The 17,274-nt window shown below is 43.0% G+C and overlaps 2 protein-coding genes across 4 annotated transcripts in view; one reads left to right on the plus strand and one right to left on the minus strand.

Moving 5' to 3' along the window:
• LOC109881067 (guanine nucleotide-binding protein G(i) subunit alpha-like) overlaps positions 1-2,120 on the plus strand; it is a 74,544-nt gene extending 72,424 nt beyond the window's left edge. Inside the window, exon 9 of one of the 2 annotated variants that reach the window (XM_031794774.1) lies at positions 1,159-2,120. The gene's annotated coding sequence lies outside the window, so the exon portion shown is untranslated. The remainder of the gene's footprint in view (positions 1-1,158) is intronic. The other variant, XM_031794775.1, reaches the window with a different exon arrangement.
• Positions 1,710-17,274, minus strand: part of LOC109881066 (guanine nucleotide-binding protein G(t) subunit alpha-2-like) — a 48,037-nt gene continuing 32,472 nt past the window's right edge. For both annotated transcript variants that reach the window (XM_031794777.1, XM_031794778.1), the window contains exons 3-10: positions 9,962-10,004; positions 9,009-9,150; positions 8,715-8,875; positions 8,343-8,471; positions 7,558-7,687; positions 6,736-6,889; positions 4,464-4,669; positions 1,710-3,778 (exon numbers count right to left, since the gene is read on the minus strand). In XM_031794777.1, the coding sequence (XP_031650637.1) occupies positions 4,482-4,669; positions 6,736-6,889; positions 7,558-7,687; positions 8,343-8,471; positions 8,715-8,875; positions 9,009-9,150; positions 9,962-10,004 (947 nt within the window). In that variant the 3' untranslated portion in view covers positions 1,710-3,778; positions 4,464-4,481. The remainder of the gene's footprint in view (positions 3,779-4,463; positions 4,670-6,735; positions 6,890-7,557; positions 7,688-8,342; positions 8,472-8,714; positions 8,876-9,008; positions 9,151-9,961; positions 10,005-17,274) is intronic.

The raw sequence follows: 17,274 nt of genomic DNA on the forward strand, positions 1-17,274 counted from the left end.
TGAAGGTGCAGGTCCTAGACCTGGTGTTGGTTGAAGGTGCAGGTCCTAGACCTGGTGTTGGTTGAAGGTGCAGGTCCTAGACCTGGTGTTGGTTGAAGGTGCAGGTCCTAGACCTGGTGTTGGTTGAAGGTGCAGGTCCTAGACCTGGTGTTGGTTGAAGGTGCAGGTCCTAGACCTGGTGTTGGTTGAAGGTGCAGGTCCTAGACCTGGTGTTGGTTGAAGGTGCAGGTCCTAGACCTGGTGTTGGTTGAAGGTGCAGGTCCTAGACCTGGTGTTGGTTGGAGGTGCAGGTCCTAGACCTGGTGTTGGTTGAAGGTGCAGGTCCTAGACCTGGTGTTGGTTGCAGCCCTCATCCTCCACATACAACATCCGTTCTGCCAGTCACATTCTGTTGAAAGTCCCCAAAGCACACACATCCCTGGGTCGCTCGTCTTTTCAGTTTGCTGCAGCTAGAGACTGGAACGAGCTGCAACAAACACTCAACACTTGACAGTTTTATCGCTCTTAATTCAAAGACTCAATCGTGGACACTCTTACTGACAGTTGTGGCTGCTTTGTGTGATTGTTGTTGTTGTCTCTACCTTCTTGCCCTTTGTGCTGTTGTCTGTGCTCAACAATGTTTGTACCCTGTTTTGTGCTGCTACCATGTTGTATTGCTACCATGTTGTTGTCATGTTGTGTTGCTAACTTACTGTGATGTTGTCTTAGATATGTCTCTATGTAGTGTTGTCTCTTGCCGTGATGTGTGTTTTGTCCTATATCTTTTATTTTATTTTATTTATTTTTAATCCCAGCCCCCGTCCCCGCAGGAGGCCTTTTGTTAGGCCGTCATTATAAATAATTTGAGGCTTTAGCAGAGTTTTATAATGGGGCTTTGGCAGAGTTTTATAATGGGGCTTTGGCAGAGTTTTATAATGGGGCTTTGGCAGAGTTTTATAATGGGGCTTTGGCAGAGTTGTATAATGGGGCTTTGGCAGAGTTGTATAATGGGGCTTTGGCAGAGTTGTATAATGGGGCTTTGGCAGAGTTGTATAATGGGGCTTTGGCAGAGTTGTATAATGGGGCTTTGGCAGAGTTGTATAATGGGGCTTTGGCAGAGTTGTATAATGGGGCTTTGGCAGAGTTTTTATCCTGTTCCTCTCTCTTCATCCTTTGTAGGTGTCTGGCGAGCCTCATGGGAGGGGATGATGACTTGGGATGTTTGCATTAGATGATCGTAGAAGATTCTAGAAAGTAGAACCCGGAGACTGAGACTGTTCGTTACCACACTGCATGCAGCACCTGATGAATGCTGCATTTTGGGATTTGGTTCCTATTTTGTTTTTCCCCCAAGAGGATTTTCCTCCATGTTCAACACTCTGATGCACACCGAGGAGCAGGACAGAACTGAACTGTGGATAACATCTTCACTAGTGAAACACTCCCTGTGACGTCTATGGGAACTGCCAAGTCCGACTACAGAGCACTTCTGTTTTTAGTTCCAGATCATGTATATGGAGTGAAGTGATGTTTTTATGACATTTAGTTGGTGATTAACCAACAAATCCCACAGATAATCCTTGGCTAGTTCCCAAATGGCAACCTATTCCCTTATGTAGTGCACTATTTTTGACCATCCCTTCTCTTCATTCCAGTGCTCACATCTATAGATTGACACACTACTGGTATATATGAAACAAAAAGGACCCAATCATCAAGCTGAATATCTCTCATCGTAATATTTCACGATTCGTTATGTTTCTTTTTTTCTCCAATCTGTTGCATTCGTTCACTGAGTCATATGTCTCGCCTCATTTCATTTCCCATTTTTTTAAAAACACATGTATTTTATAAGCATGTTATTTGTATAAAGTAGTAGAAATAGTTTTTTTCATTTCGGTATGTCTTTAGATTATCTGATAGAAATAAATGCAATCTATGAGTTTGGTTAATGGTCTGAAGTTGGCGTATGGATCAGGAATTCATGTGATAGATTTGACCTGCACCTACTCTAACTCTTCACAGTTTTGAGATTTTAATCATTCATCTTTTCATGAATTCAATAGTCTTCAATAGAGGTTTAATTTAGGCTACAATCCTTATTTCTGATTCTTAAAATAAAAAATAATGTAGAAAATGGACCACTTTGTATTGAACAATATTTTTTATATTTAGGACTCTTGTCCACTACCGCACATTATTGTACATTTATATATCATTGAATATTGATTATTGTCAAGTGAGATTAATAATTGTATCACAACACTTTATAAGACAATAATGATTGATTACCTGCATGAAAGAGAATTTTGGAATTCACAGCTTGATATTTTATGGCCTTTTATAATTAATTCGGATATTTTTTTTAATCCTGTGAATTTCAGTGAAAGAATGAACTGACCAAGGATCTAGATCAAGTGTGTAACAAAATGTCTTGTTACCGAGGGGGAAGATATACTCAGACCCCACTTGCAGAATGGCGTTTTCCTTGTTCTAATGGCAACTCTGCCTCTGAGGGCAGAAACAAATGTGATTTGGTTAAGTTTATGCAAGAAATGAGACACTAAGTATGTAATTCCACATGGTAAAGGGATATGGGTTGGGTTAGGTTTAAGTAAGAAATATGATTGGTTCGGAACCAAAAAAAAACTCCACTGAGCGTTAATTCTGTCCAGAAAACGGTTGCCAAATAGGCACTACCTACTGTATCTGGGATAGACTGTCACCACTTCCCCAAACAATACTCTACATTCCAGGGTCATATTCACCATTAGGCCCCCAAACAGAAGAAAATACACTGAAACAGGGAGGGAATACCTGGAATTGTCCAATAAGACTTTAATAAGAACTTTTTTGCTACATTTTGAAACGGTGTGCCCTAATGAATTACAACCCTGGAGACTGATCAGATGTGCTTAACTACATTATGTTTCTGGTTCAGTTTGACTTTGTACAGATGATGTTGTTGATCTTAACCACCATTTAAATTATGGCACTAAAGCTCTCCGCTCATCTCCATATTTGTATTTTTTGTATTTCGCAATCCAGCCAATGGCAAAGCAGTGCTTGAAGTGGGCTGGTGTTATAATATCAGAACCTGTCATTTTCTACTACTTGAGTACTGGCACCTCATAGAATATTTCCTCTAAAATATTATGAGTACCGGGATCCGAAATGTGTACCGGCACTATGGGAAAGGGTTAATGTTCCCTACTATGTCATAATACTATTGTAACCTTCAACGATCAGAAACCGAACAGGGAAGTATATGCATCTTTATTTTATGTGTCCACACATCACAAAAACAAAAATACAAGATCCCTTCTTTCTCACAGTACTTCAGATGTCTTTCTTAAAATAAAGATTGGTTTATTATTTACAAAGTGTAAAAGATTATTATTCTATTAAAATAGAATTTTGAAATATTGAAATTTCAACTGTTTACTTTATAACTTTTAAAAAAAAGTTCAAATGGAGACCACAGGAGACTACTGAAGGTAAGACAAAAACACTAGCTTCAGGGATTTAAAGGTACATTCCACAATTTAAGTCCTGTCCAATGCCTCAACTCAAAGAAGAGCTTATGGCTGCTGCCTTTTTTTGTTTGATGTTTTGATACTCTTTCAATCCAATGGCCTTGATGTTAAGGCTTTGATGATGTAGAGGAAGCATCCGAGGAACCAGGGTTCGGAGGTGGTGATGGTGACAGCCGATAAACAGTTGTCCACCGACTGTCCACCTCCTTCAGCACAGTGGCCAAATAAAACCAAGGGGTTTGGCTGATGGATGGAAGGAAGTTCTGGAGAAAGGAAGAAAATAGGATTTTCAATTGAATGCATGTTTTTACATCTATACGTAAGCTTTCTGAGAATCTGTTGTGCCTATGTGAATGCTACTTGTGTCATAGATCATGCCTGCAAATTCAGCTCGTTTTGGTCACCCAAATTGGAACAAAAGCCTACACTCTCGCTCCGAGACTACAGCTTCAATGCCCACCCCTGCTCTAATGTATATTTGACCACATTTATTTAGAGAAAAGTATAGTTTATTTAGGTCTGTCTAATGGCCCTTTTGGAGACTGTAATAGTGTTGGGATAGTGTTGAGGCGATGTGAGAGGGAGGGAGAGTGGACGGATAGTCTCGAGGGAGGGACAGAGATAGTATTGAGTCAATGTTAGCTTTATGACTCATCCATCCTCACCTTCAGCCGTCCCAAACGGTCTGAACCATAGAAACAAAATGTACTAGAAGGGACAAAGCGCCTCAGACCAAGGCAATATTAATGGCATGTCAAGGCAAATACAGTATGTCATCGTGTGTTATAAGTGAATTGCCGATAGTTTGGCCACAGCTGGCCCTTATTACAGTGTGTCAGTGAGGCGACAGGACTGATGTCTGTTCTCAGACAGGGATTTCCTGCTGGGCACTGAGGTGTGTGTGTGTGTGTGTGTGCATGCATCAGGCAGTAATATAGACGGTCATACCTTCAATCAGGAGCTGCCTCAGAACAGCCCGGCGTCTTTTAGATTGATTTTGATGATGTCTGTGATGGTGTCGAAGGCCTGGTTCACGTCCTGTGTGTCTACAGCGCAGGTGACGTGGGTATAGATGGGTTTCTCCGCCTGCTTCAAGTTCAGAGACTCAAATTGCATCTTCACGTGGTTACTGGCGTCTTCGTATGTATTTGGCCCTATAAGGGAGAGAAGAGTTTAAAGGTTGAAAATGTGACAGGAGTTGCTGTTCTCTTTGTATGGGTCTGGCCCTACAGAGGGAATACGAGGGGTTTTATACTTCATTCAGATACTTTTTCATTCAAAGTGATTTTTCTTAATCCTGTGAATTTCAGTGAAAGAATGAACTGACCGAGGATCTATATCAAGTGTGTAACAAAATGTCTTGTTAGCGAGGGGGAAGATACACTCAGACCCCACTTGCAGAATGGAGTTTTCCTTGTTCTAATGGCAACTCTGCCACCGAGGGCAGAAACAAATGTGATTTGGTTAAGTTTAGGCAAGAAGTGAGACACTAAGTATGTAATTACACGTGGTAAAAGGTTATGGGTTGGGTTAAGTTTAAGTAAGAAATATGATTGGTTCGGAACCAAGGACAACTACAGTTGAAGTCAGAAGTTTACATACACTAAGGTTGGAGTCATTAAAACTTGTTTTTCAACCACTCCATACATTTCTTGTAAACAAACTGTAGTTTTGGCAAGTCAGTTAGGACATCTACTTTGTGCATGACAAGTAATTTTTCCAACAATTGTTCACAGACAGATTATTTCACTTATAATTCACTGTATCACAATTCCAGTGGGTCAGAAGTTTACATACACTAAGTTGACTGTGCCTTTTTCCAAGTTTACAGCTTGGAAAATTCCAGAAAATGATGTCATTGCTTTAGAAGCTTCTGATAGGCTAATTGACATCATTTGAGTCAATTGGATGTGTACCTGTGGATGTATTTTAAGGCCTACCTTCAAACTCAGTGCCTCTTTGCTTGACAACATGGGAAAATCAAAAGAAGTCAGCCAAGACCTCAGAAAACAAATTGTAGACCTCCACAAGTCTGGTTCATCCTTGGGAGCAATTTCCAAATGCCTGAGGCTAGCGCGTTCATCTGTACAAACAATAGTATGCAAGTATAAACACCATGGGATCACGCAGCCGTCATACCGCTCAGGAAGGAGACGCGTTCTGTCTCCAAGAGATGAACGTACTTTGGTGCAAAAAGTGCAAATCAATCCCAGAACAACAACAAAGGACCTTGTGAAGATGCTGGAGGAAACCGGTACAAAAGTATCTATACCCACAGTAAAACGAGTCCTATATAGACATAATCTGAAAGGCCGCTCAGCAAGGAAGAAGCCACTGCTCCAAAACCGCCATTAAAAAGCCAGACTACGGTTTGCAACTACACCTGGGGACAAAGATCGTACTTTTGGGAGAAATGTCCTCTGGTCTGATGAAACGAAAATAGAACTGTTTAGCCATAATGACCATCGTTATGTTTGGAGGAAAAAGAGGGAGGCTTGCAAGCCAAAGAACACCATCCCAACCGTGAAGCACGGGGGTGGCAGCATCATGTTGTGGGGGTGCTTTGCTGCAGGAGGGACTGGTGCACTTCACAAAATAGATGGCATCATGAGGAGGGGAAAGTATGTGGATATATTGAAGCAACATCTCAAGACATCAGTCAGGAAGTTAATGCTTGGTCGCAAATGACTCTTCCAAATGGACAATGACCCCAAGCATACTTCCAAAGTTGTAAGGACAACAAAGTCAAGGTATTGGTATTGGAGTGGCCTATATCGTCACTATTATTATACAATGTAGAAAATATTAAAAATAAAGAAAAACCAGGGCAGCTAGGATGTTCTGCTGGTAGGCTAGCTGTAGTCAGGGCAGCTAGGATGTTCTGCTGGTAGGCTAGCTGTCCAGTTGGCGTATCCAAACTTTTGACTGGTACATTCTCGCCTTCTTCTTATTTCTGTTTCTCGTGTGTTTTTGTTCTACATGACATTTTTTCTGAATGTTTTTTTTTGTATTACTGATATTGATAGCTACATTGATTAGGAAAAATCAGGCAAGAAAGGCATTTCGCTGTACTTGTGCATGTGACAATAACTTGAAACTAATCAGTGAGAGATTTACGATATTTTCATTCATTCGTCGCATGGTAAATAAACTCCAAACGAAAGGCCAAAAGCTCAGGGAAAACAACGTTTTGCCATTTGGGACTCAGAGTAGGACTCACCATCGTAGTCAGGGAAACAGACATTGAGGTGGACATGCTTGATTTTCTCTTGGAAGACGTCCTTCTTGTTGAGGAAGAGCACGTGGATGGTGTCCTCGAAGAACCTGTGGTTGCAGATACTGTTGAATAGGTGGAGAGACTCGTGCATGCGGTTCTGAAAACAGGAGAGGAGGGTATAGGAATGATGTATCATTATCATCGTGATCATCGTTGGGCTACAAAACCGTCAACAACCTTAGCTGGCTGCAGTCACTAGCCATGTGAGGTTTGGTTGATTCATATCAACATCTCCTGTGGTGTGTTTGATTCATGTCAACATCTCCTGTGGTGTGGTTGATTCATATCAGCATCTCCTGTGGTGTGGTTGATTCATATCAGCATCTCCTGTGGTGTGGTTGATTCATATCAGCATCTCCTGTGGTGTGGTTGATTCATATCAGCATCTTCTGTGGTGTTGTTGATTCATATCAGCATCTTCTGTGGTGTTGTTGATTCATATCAGCATCTTCTGTGGTGTTGTTGATTCATATCAGCATCTTCTGTGGTGTTGTTGATTCATATCAGCATCTCCTGTGGTGTGGTTGATTCATATCAGCATCTCCTGTGGTGTGGTTGATTCATATCAGCATCTTCTGTGGTGTTGTTGATTCATATCAGCATCTTCTGTGGTGGTGTTGATTCATATCAGCATCTTCTGTGGTGTGGTTGATTCATATCAGCATCTTCTGTGGTGTGGTTGAATCATCTCCCTCTCAACTGTCCCAAGTGAGGTAGAGTCTCCTGTAGTTTCACTTTGAAGTGTGTGTGTGTATAATCACTCACCATTTCCTCGTCCTCCAGCAGCACCAGGTCATACGCGCTGAGGGCACTACAGAACAGGACGCAATGGACGCCCTGGAAACAGTGGATCCACTTCTTCCTCTCTTCTCTTCTACCGCTCATATCAAACATCCTGTCCGTCAGAGAGACACAACAATCACATCAATTAACCCAATCAATTATAAAGCCCTTTTTTCTTTTTACAGGAGAGGAGCGTTCAGCAACTACAGTACTTAATCATCATGAGTGTGTGTTAGGAAAACATCCCAGCTGCTCCAGTGTGTACTTAGTTGGTGTATATGGTGAGAGCGTGGCACTTGTTAAGGTTGGTGGTTCCATTCTAGCAGCGATCACATACAAATACAAAAATATATATATTTCATGCTCTATAAGTTGCTGGTGTAATACAGGTGATTTGAAATCACACTCTCATTGAAACATAGCCCTTACTGGCTACGTTGACACAGGCAGCCCAATTCTGATCTTTTGCCGAGTTATTGGCAATGGCAAAAGAGCTTATGTGATTGGTCAAAAGACCAATTGGTGAGGGGGGGGAAAAAAGGTCAGAATTGGGCTGTCTGTGTAAACACAACCGTAGGGTTGTAAACCCAAATGCTGCTCTCAGATCACAAGGATTCTCTTTACTGGTTAAGACGTTCGGTTGTTGTGCAAGAGGTCTATGGTACGGTCGCACCAATTACACTACCTTACCTGAATTTGACCTCTTTTCAGGTGTACTATACTGTACTGTGACAAGGCACTCTGGTAGTTAGCTACTGTAGCATCACCTGAATTGGATGTCTCTGCAGATGAACCTCTCCTCGTTAACCCCGCCGGTCGTGATCCTGCACCGTAGGATGTCTTGGTCATTGGGGGTCAAGTCAGCCACGGTGATGCGGTCAAGGTCACTGAGGAAGCTGTCGGCGAATGGCACAATCAATCAATCCAAGAATCAGATCACTAAGATAGGCTGTAAATGTCAGAGCTGTTTGTATTCATCAAGCGTCTCCAAGTAGAAGTGCTGATCTAGGATCAGTTTAGCCTTTTAGATCATAATGAGTAAGATGACATGGACAAGGGGGGAACCTGATCTTAGATCAGCACTCTGAAATGCTAGTGAATACGGGTCCTGAGTAATAATGGCAGACAGATTAACCCACTAGTGAGCGGAGTCGAGGAGCTGGTAGCCCTCAGCTGCTCTCTCAAAGCACTCCTGGATGCCAGGGTCCAGCCACAACTTCTTGATGCACTCAGCAAGCTCAGGAGGCATGGTGCCCTCTTCAGTAGAGTTGGAAAGGTTCTCCAGCTTTGTGCCCTCATCCTGGCCACACAGAAAACAACACATATATGTCAGTATAGTTTAGTATAACAGGTTCATACGGTGTAATATAATATATTGTAGTATGGTATATTATAGTATAGTTCTACACACACACCCAACCTGCAGTACCCACCTCTGCGGCTGGTGATCCATACTTGATCCCCAGGATGCCCATGCCTCTGACGATGGACAGAGCTGACTGCAGGATGTTACCAAAGATCACCTCTCTGTACATCACCTTCTCCTCCTTATTAAAACCGCCCAGGTGGAGGATTCTGTGCAGGAGAGAAGAAGAAGAAGAAGAAGAAGAAGAAGAAGAAGAAGGGGTTGGTGTTGCTCACTTATCCAAACTGCCACCTAGTGGTATATTTGTAACATTGCGGCTCATTTCTCTCAGCTGCCCCTAGTGGTATATATTTGACACTGCGGCTCATTTCTCTCAGCTGCCCCTAGTGGTATATATTTGACACTGCGGCTCATTTCTCTCAGCTGCCCCTAGTGGTATATATTTGACACTGCGGCTCATTTCTCTCAGAAATATATAACTAGGGGCAGCTGAGAGAAATGAGCCGCAGTGTCAATATACCACTAGTGGTATATATTTGACACTGCGGCTCATTTCTCTCACCTGCCCCTAGTTATATATTTGACACTGCGGCTCATTTCTCTCAGCTGCCCCTAGTGGTATATATTTGACACTGCGGCTCATTTCTCTCAGCTACCCCTAGTGGTATATATTTGACACTGCGGCTCATTTCTCTCAGCTGCCCCTAGTGGTATATATTTGACACTGCGGCTCATTTCTCTCAGCTGCCCCTAGTGGTATATATTTGACACTGCGGCTCATTTCTCTCAGCTGCCCCTAGTGGTATATATTTGACACTGCGGCTCATTTCTCTCAGCTGCCCCTAGTGGTATATATTTGACACTGCGGCTCACTTTCTCTCAGCTGCCCCTAGTGGTATATATTTGACACTGCGGCTCACTTTCTCTCAGCTGCCCCTAGTGGTATATATTTGACACTGCGGCTCATTTCTCTCAGCTGCCCCACATTCAGTGAGAGGCTTCAGTTTTAAATGAACTCACTTCATTTGTTTTACGATGGTGCTTTTCCCCGACTCCTCAGCACCTGAAAGAAAACAAAAAAATACACCATTTATTGACAGTTAAATGTCATCCATTTAACGTTTCGTTACATGGCTTTCATCAGTGACACAGACAGATAATGTATTAGAAGAAACGTATGTTCTGCTTGTGGTAAAATGGCAAAACAAAAGCCATGTCATTACATATCTGTTGACCTTTATCAGTCACATAATATGTAACATAATTACAGTTCAGTCGAAGTCCCTCAGGCCAAGAATACTCTTGGACCTTGTGGCCAGAGAAACATATGCTACTTCCCAAACTGCATCCTATTCCCTATACAGTCCACTACTGAAACATAACAAACGCCCCTTACTAATGTGACCCAGTTAGATTATGAGGAAGAGTGACAATAGAGCAAGAGGACAGTCTGTGAGGAGATCACTGACGTCTCTGGGCCTCAGTGGGCCTCACTGTGGCTCAATGGGACTCACTGAGTCTCAGACTCTTCAGGACAAAAAGGACTTGAAGTCACTTAAAATCTTTATTCAAAACATGTATTTGAAAACCTTTAAAACCCAAATACTATGTCACCGACCCCAACCTGTAACCTGGACCGGTGCTGTACGGCTCAAATACAGTGCCTTGCGAAAGTATTCGGCCCCCTTGAACTTTGCGACCTTTTGCCACATTTCAGGCTTCGAACATAAAGATATAAAACTGTATTTTTTTGTGAAGAATCAACAACAAGTGGGACACAATCATGAAGTGGAACGACATTTATTGGATATTTCAAACTTTTTTAACAAAATCAAAAACAGAAAAATTGGGCGTGCAAAATTATTCAGCCCCCTTAAGTTAATAGTTTATAGCGCCACCTTTTGCTGCGAATACAGCTGTAAGTTGCTTGGGGTATGTCTCTATCAGTTTTGCACATCGAGAGACTGACATTTTTTCCCATTCCTCCTTGCAAAACAGCTCGAGCTCAGTGAGGTTGGATGGAGAGCATTTGTGAACAGCAGTTTTCAGTTCTTTCCACAGATTCTCGATTTGATTCAGGTCTGGACTTTGACTTGGCCATTCTAACACCTGGATATGTTTATTTTTGAACCATTCCATTGTAGATTTTGCTTTATGTTTTGGATCATTGTCTTGTTGGAAGACAAATCTCCGTCCCAGTCTCAGGTCGTTTGCAGACTCCATCAGGTTCCAGAATGGTCCTGTATTTGGCTCCATCCATGTTCCCATCAATTTTAACCATCTTCCCTGTCCCTGCTGAAGAAAAGCAGGCCCAAACCATGATGCTGCCACCACCATGTTTGACAGTGGGGATGGTGTGTTCAGGGTGATGGGCTGTGTTGCTTTTACGCCAAACATAACGTTTTGCATTGTTGCCAAAAAGTTCAATTTTGGTTTCATCTGACCAGAGCACCTTCTTCCACATGTTTGGTGTGTCTCCCAGGTGGCTTGTGGCAAACTTTAAACAACACTTTTTATGGATATCTTTAAGAAATGGCTTTCTTCTTGCCACTCTTCCATAAAGGCCAGATTTGTGCAATATACGACTGATTGTTGTCCTATGGACAGAGTCTCCCACCTCAGCTGTAGATCTCTGCAGTTCATCCAGAGTGATCATGGGCCTCTTGGCTGCATCTCTGATCAGTCTTCTCCTTGTATGAGCTGAAAGTTTAGAGGGACGGCCAGGTCTTGGTAGATTTGCAGTGGTCTGATACTCCTTCCATTTCAATATTATCGCTTGCACAGTGCTCCTTGGGATGTTTAAAGCTTGGGAAATCTTTTTGTATCCAAATCCGGCTTTAAACTTCTTCACAACAGTATCTCGGACCTGCCTGGTGTGTTCCTTGTTCTTCATGATGCTCTCTGCGCTTTTAACGGACCTCTGAGACTATCACAGTGCAGGTGCATTTATACGGAGACTTGATTACACACAGGTGGATTGTATTTATCATCATTAGTCATTTAGGTCAACATTGGATCATTTAGAGATCCTCACTGAACTTCTGGAGAGAGTTTGCTGCACTGAAAGTAAAGGGGCTGAATAATTTTGCACACCCAATTTTTCAGTTTTTGATTTGTTAAATTTTTTTGAAATATCCAATAAATGTCGTTCCACTTCATGATTGTGTCCCACTTGTTGTTGATTCTTCAAAAAAAATACAGTTTTATATCTTTATGTTTGAAGCCTGAAATGTGGCAAAAGGTCGCAAAGTTCAAGGGGGCCGAATACTTTCGCAAGGCACTGTAGCACCCTATTCCCTATAGTGCAGGACGGCTCAAATAGCACCCTAATCCCTATATAGTGCTGTACGGCTCAAATAGCACCCTAATCCCTATATAGTGCAGTACGGCTCAAATAGCACCCTAATCCCTATATAGTGCAGGACGGCTCAAATAGCACCCATTCCCTATATAGTGTACTACGGCTCAAATAGCACCCTAATCCCTATATAGTGCAGGACGGCTCAAATAGCACCCTAATCCCTATATAGTGCAGTACAGTTCAAATAGCACCCTATTCCCTATATAGTGCACTACGGCTCAAATAGCACCCTAATCCCTATATAGTGCACTCCTTTTGACTAGGGTCTAATAGGGTGCCATTTGGGATGCTCATGGTTCTCTCAGGCAGTTCAGGACAAAGGCCTTGGTGTCACTTATTTAAAACCGTATACCTTATACTTAAACCTTTAAACACCATACTACTACTGCTACTCAGAGAGGACCATAATGGAAAGAGAGGACCATAATGGAACGATGCTACTCAGAGAGGACCATAATGGAAAGAGAGGACCATAATGGAACGATGCTACTCAGAGAGGACCATAATGGAACGATGCTACTCAGAGAGGACCATAATGGAACGATGCTTCTCAGAGAGGACCATAATGGAAAGAGAGGACCATAATGGAAAGAGAGGACCATAATGGAAAGAGAGGACCATAATGGAACGATGCTTCTCAGAGAGGACCATAATGGAAAGAGAGTTTATAATGTCATCCTGTAACCAGGCCAGTCAGTTTATAATGTCATCCTGTAACCAGGCCAGTCAGTTTATAATGTTATCCTGTAACCAGGCCAGTCAGTATATAATGTCATCCTGTAACCAGGCCAGGCCAGTCAGTATATAATGTCATCCTGTAACCAGGCCAGTCAGTATATAACATCATCCTGTAACCAGGCCAGTCAGTATATAACGTCATCCTGTAACCAGGCCAGTCAGTATATAACGTCATCCTGTAACCAGGCCAGTCAGTATATGATGTTATCCTGTAACCAGGCCAGTCAGTATATAGTATCATCCTGTAACCAGGCCAGTCAGTATATAGTATCATCCTGTAACCAGGCCAGTCAGTATATAATGTCATCCTGTAACCAGGCCAGTGAGTATATAATGTCATCCTGTAACCAGGCCAGTCATTATATAACGTAATCCTGTAACCAGGCCAGGCCAGTCAGTTTATAATGTCATCCTGTAACCAGGCCAGTCAGTATATAATGTCATCCTGTAACCAGGCCAGGCCAGTCAGTATATAATGTCATCCTGTAACCAGGCCAGTCATTATATAACGTCATCCTGTAACCAGGCCAGTCAATATATAATATTATCCTTTAACCAGGCCAGTCAGTATATAATGTCATCCTGTAACCAGGCCAGGCCAGTCAGTATATAAGTCTCAGCTCATTTTAGCTCTAACCTGGATCCAAATCTGTTTGTGCTGTCTTGCCAACTCCTATGGTGGCATGTTCATTTACATAGATAGGAGTTCGCTATACAGCTGGCTATTCAACTAAAACAATCTCAGCTTCGTTTAGTAGTTAAATGGGTAATTGTAGTGAAGTTGATTAGATTATTCAACAACACAGCAGTTATAAAGACCATAGACAGACATCATCCAATAGATGCCTCTTATGGAGAAGTGTTCTCCATTTAATCTACTCTAATTGGTTGAGCCCTGCGCCACTCATAGCCACAGACAGGACCAGGTTACATAATGACACCCATTGGCTCAGTGCCCTTCCACATTAAGGTTGGCCGATCCTCCTCTTCATGTACCCCCTTGCTGAGTGTTATGGATGGGTTTCATGTTTCCTGTGTCTTAACACAACAAGCATTATGTAACCTGGTCCTGTGTCTTAACACAACAAGCATTATGTAACCTGGTCCTGTGTCTTAACACAACCAGCATTATGTAACCTGGTCCTGTGTCTTAACACAACCAGCATTATGTAACCTGGTCCTGTGTCTTAACACAACAAGCATTATGTAACCTGGTCCTGTGTCTTAACCCCACAAGCATTATGTAACCTGGTCCTGTGTCTTAACACAACAAGCATTATGTAACCTGGAAACATCTTACCACTTTGTATCAAGACAAGAGCTAAAGTAACAGAAGTCGTTCATTGAACTACGCTTGCCTGCTCCAGCCACCTGAGACCTTAAATACTTGTGTTTGCTCACCATCAAAGGGATAACACAGGATTCGAACCCCGGTCAGTTGGTCACACTAACACTGTCTGCTAAAGAACACAACACTATTTCTACGGTACCACTGGTAGGAGTGAGAACACTGTGTCTCACACACACACACACCTTTCCAACAGGTCAAATCAGAAGCACAGCTCAGCTTTACTCAGTAGTGTGAAAAGGGTACCGGATGCTAAAACAGTTTGTGGAGACCTCAGCGTTAGCTATTTGGCCTGGTTAGGCGTATGGAAATAGATCTGTCTATTCCACTATCTGGATATATTACCGAGACCTGTTTTTGGATTTGTTCATTAGCATTGACTGAGACTTTAAGTGGCCACATGCAGAGAGGCCAAGTGGATTACCCTTTTCACACTACTAAGCCACAGCCCAACTAAATCCTGCTGAGCCCAGAACCAATCTGAACCCACACATCATAGGTTCTGGAAGAGTGTTGTGTTGTAAAAGGGACTATGTAAAAAAATATACTTTAAGTCTGAGCCAGTACAGTACAGTTTGAATTGGGTCGTCACAGTAGTGTGAAAGGGTGAATGCTGTCGGAGCCCGGGGAGCGATGGACCTCGGGGAGCGATGGACCTCGGGGAGCGATGAAACTCGGGGAGCGATGGACCTTGGGGAGCGATGGACCTCGGGGAGCGATGGACCTCGGGGAGCGATGGACCTCGGGGAGCGATGGACCTCGGGGAGCGATGGACCTCGGGGAGCGATGGAGCCCAGGGAGCGATGGAACTCGGGGAGCGATGGAGCGTGGGGAGCGATGGAACTCTGGGAGCGATGGAACTCGGGGAGCGATGGACCTCGGGGAGCGATGGACCTCGGGGAGCGATGGACCTCGGGGAGCGATGGACCTCGGGGAGCGATGGACCTCGGGGAGCGATGGAACTCGGGGAGCGATGGACCTCGGGGAGCGATGGACCTCGGGGAGCGATGGAACTCGGGGAGCGATGGACCTCGGGGAGCGATGGACCTCGGGGAGCGATGGAGCGTGGGGAGCGATGGAACTCTGGGAGCGATGGAACTCTGGGAGCGATGGAGCATGGGGAGTGATGGAACTCTGGGAGCGATGGAACTCTGGGAGCGATGGAACTCTGGGAGCGATGGAACTCGGGGAGCGATGGAACTCTGGGAGCGATGGAACTCTGGGAGCGATGGAACTCGGGGAGCGATGGAACTCGGGGAGCGATGGAACTCGGGGAGCGATGGAGCTCGGGGAGCGATGGAGCTCGGGGAGCGATGGAGCTCAATGTACCTCAAGGTCTGAATCTGTACTTTAACAAACCACAAAAATCTCTTCCTTCTTTTCTAGGTTCAGTTACATATAGCTGAAACATTCTGAGATAAATAATATTATGCCTTGATCTTTGTGTGTTGGTTCTTAACTGTCAATGTTCAGACAACGTGCATATTCAATTCACAGACAGAATCAGTACTCGGGGCCTGTTTCAATCAGATCAGTTTCTGCCGACATCCACAGAGTGGTTGTTTTGATGGTGTCGGAGGTGGAACTGAGCTGCAGCTCCGTTGTGGTAATATTGAGGATTTGTTTACATAGCAATTAATGTGGCATGTTAGGATACTTAATGTAGCAGGTTAGGATAGTTAATGTAGCAGGTTAGGATAGTTAATGTAGCAGGTTAGGATAATTAATGTAGCAGGTTAGGATAATTAATGTGGCAGGTTAGGATAGTTAATGTGGCAAGTTAGGATAATTCATGTAGCAGGTTAGGATAGTTAATGTTGCAGGTTAGGAGAACTAATGCAGCAGGTTAGGTGAATTAATGCAGAAAATTAGGAGAATGAGGTAAAGGTTAGGAAAAGGATTAGGGTTAGGCTTAGCTACAACGCTAGTTGTCAACAACTGTTGTCTCCGGCACGACCATTAAGTCGCAATAATAGAAATTCCATGCAGACTTGTTTACAAGTCATCTACTCTTTGATTAGGCTGATAGAAGTCCTCATTATTTAGGCTGATAGAAGTCCTCATTATTTAGCCTGATAGAAGTCCTCATTATTTAGCCTGATAGAAGTCCTCATTATTTAGCCTGATAGAAGTCCTCATTATTTAGTTGAATGATTTTCAATTTGAGTGTCCTTATTTCTATATAGCGTACACTTTCTCGTCCTGAACTTCTAATGCGAGTGGGAGCGAGTGATCAATCAGATCAAGCATTAAGCGATAGCCGACAACCGAACAGCTGATGTTCTGGCGGTGTCAGAGGTGGAACTGCGCAGTTCCACCTCTGACACCGTCAAAACATCAGCTATGCGGTTGTGGGCTATCGCCGGTTGACGCTTTATCTGATTGAATCTAGGCCTTATTGTCTGTGTTTGATTAAAATGGGACCAGAGAAAGAGTATGATATCATTTGATGGAATATATTCAACACCAGAAAGATTAAATGTGAAAATTACAGATGTTATCTCAATTTCATTTGAAATATTTTTTGTCCTATCTTGAGGCCAGGTTTTCAGAGGAACCAATCATGTCGTATTAAATGATGCCCCCCCCCCCATTTCCGATGTGGTCCCTCCTTGCTTCTGGATGGCAGTTTAATACAAACCTCAACCAGTGGTGTAAAGTATTTAAGTAAAAAATACTTTAAAGTACAACATAAGTTGTTTTTTGGTTATCTGTACTTTACAATACTATTTATATTTATGACAACTTCTACTTCACTACATTCCTAAAGAAAATAATGTACTTTATACTCTATACATTTTCCCTGACACACAAAAGTACACGTTACATGTTTAATGATTAGCAGGACAGGAAAATGGTACAATTTACACACTTATCCCTCTGATC

This window comes from Oncorhynchus kisutch, linkage group LG17 (assembly GCF_002021735.2).
Source record: "Oncorhynchus kisutch isolate 150728-3 linkage group LG17, Okis_V2, whole genome shotgun sequence".
Classification (NCBI taxonomy): domain Eukaryota; kingdom Metazoa; phylum Chordata; class Actinopteri; order Salmoniformes; family Salmonidae; genus Oncorhynchus; species Oncorhynchus kisutch.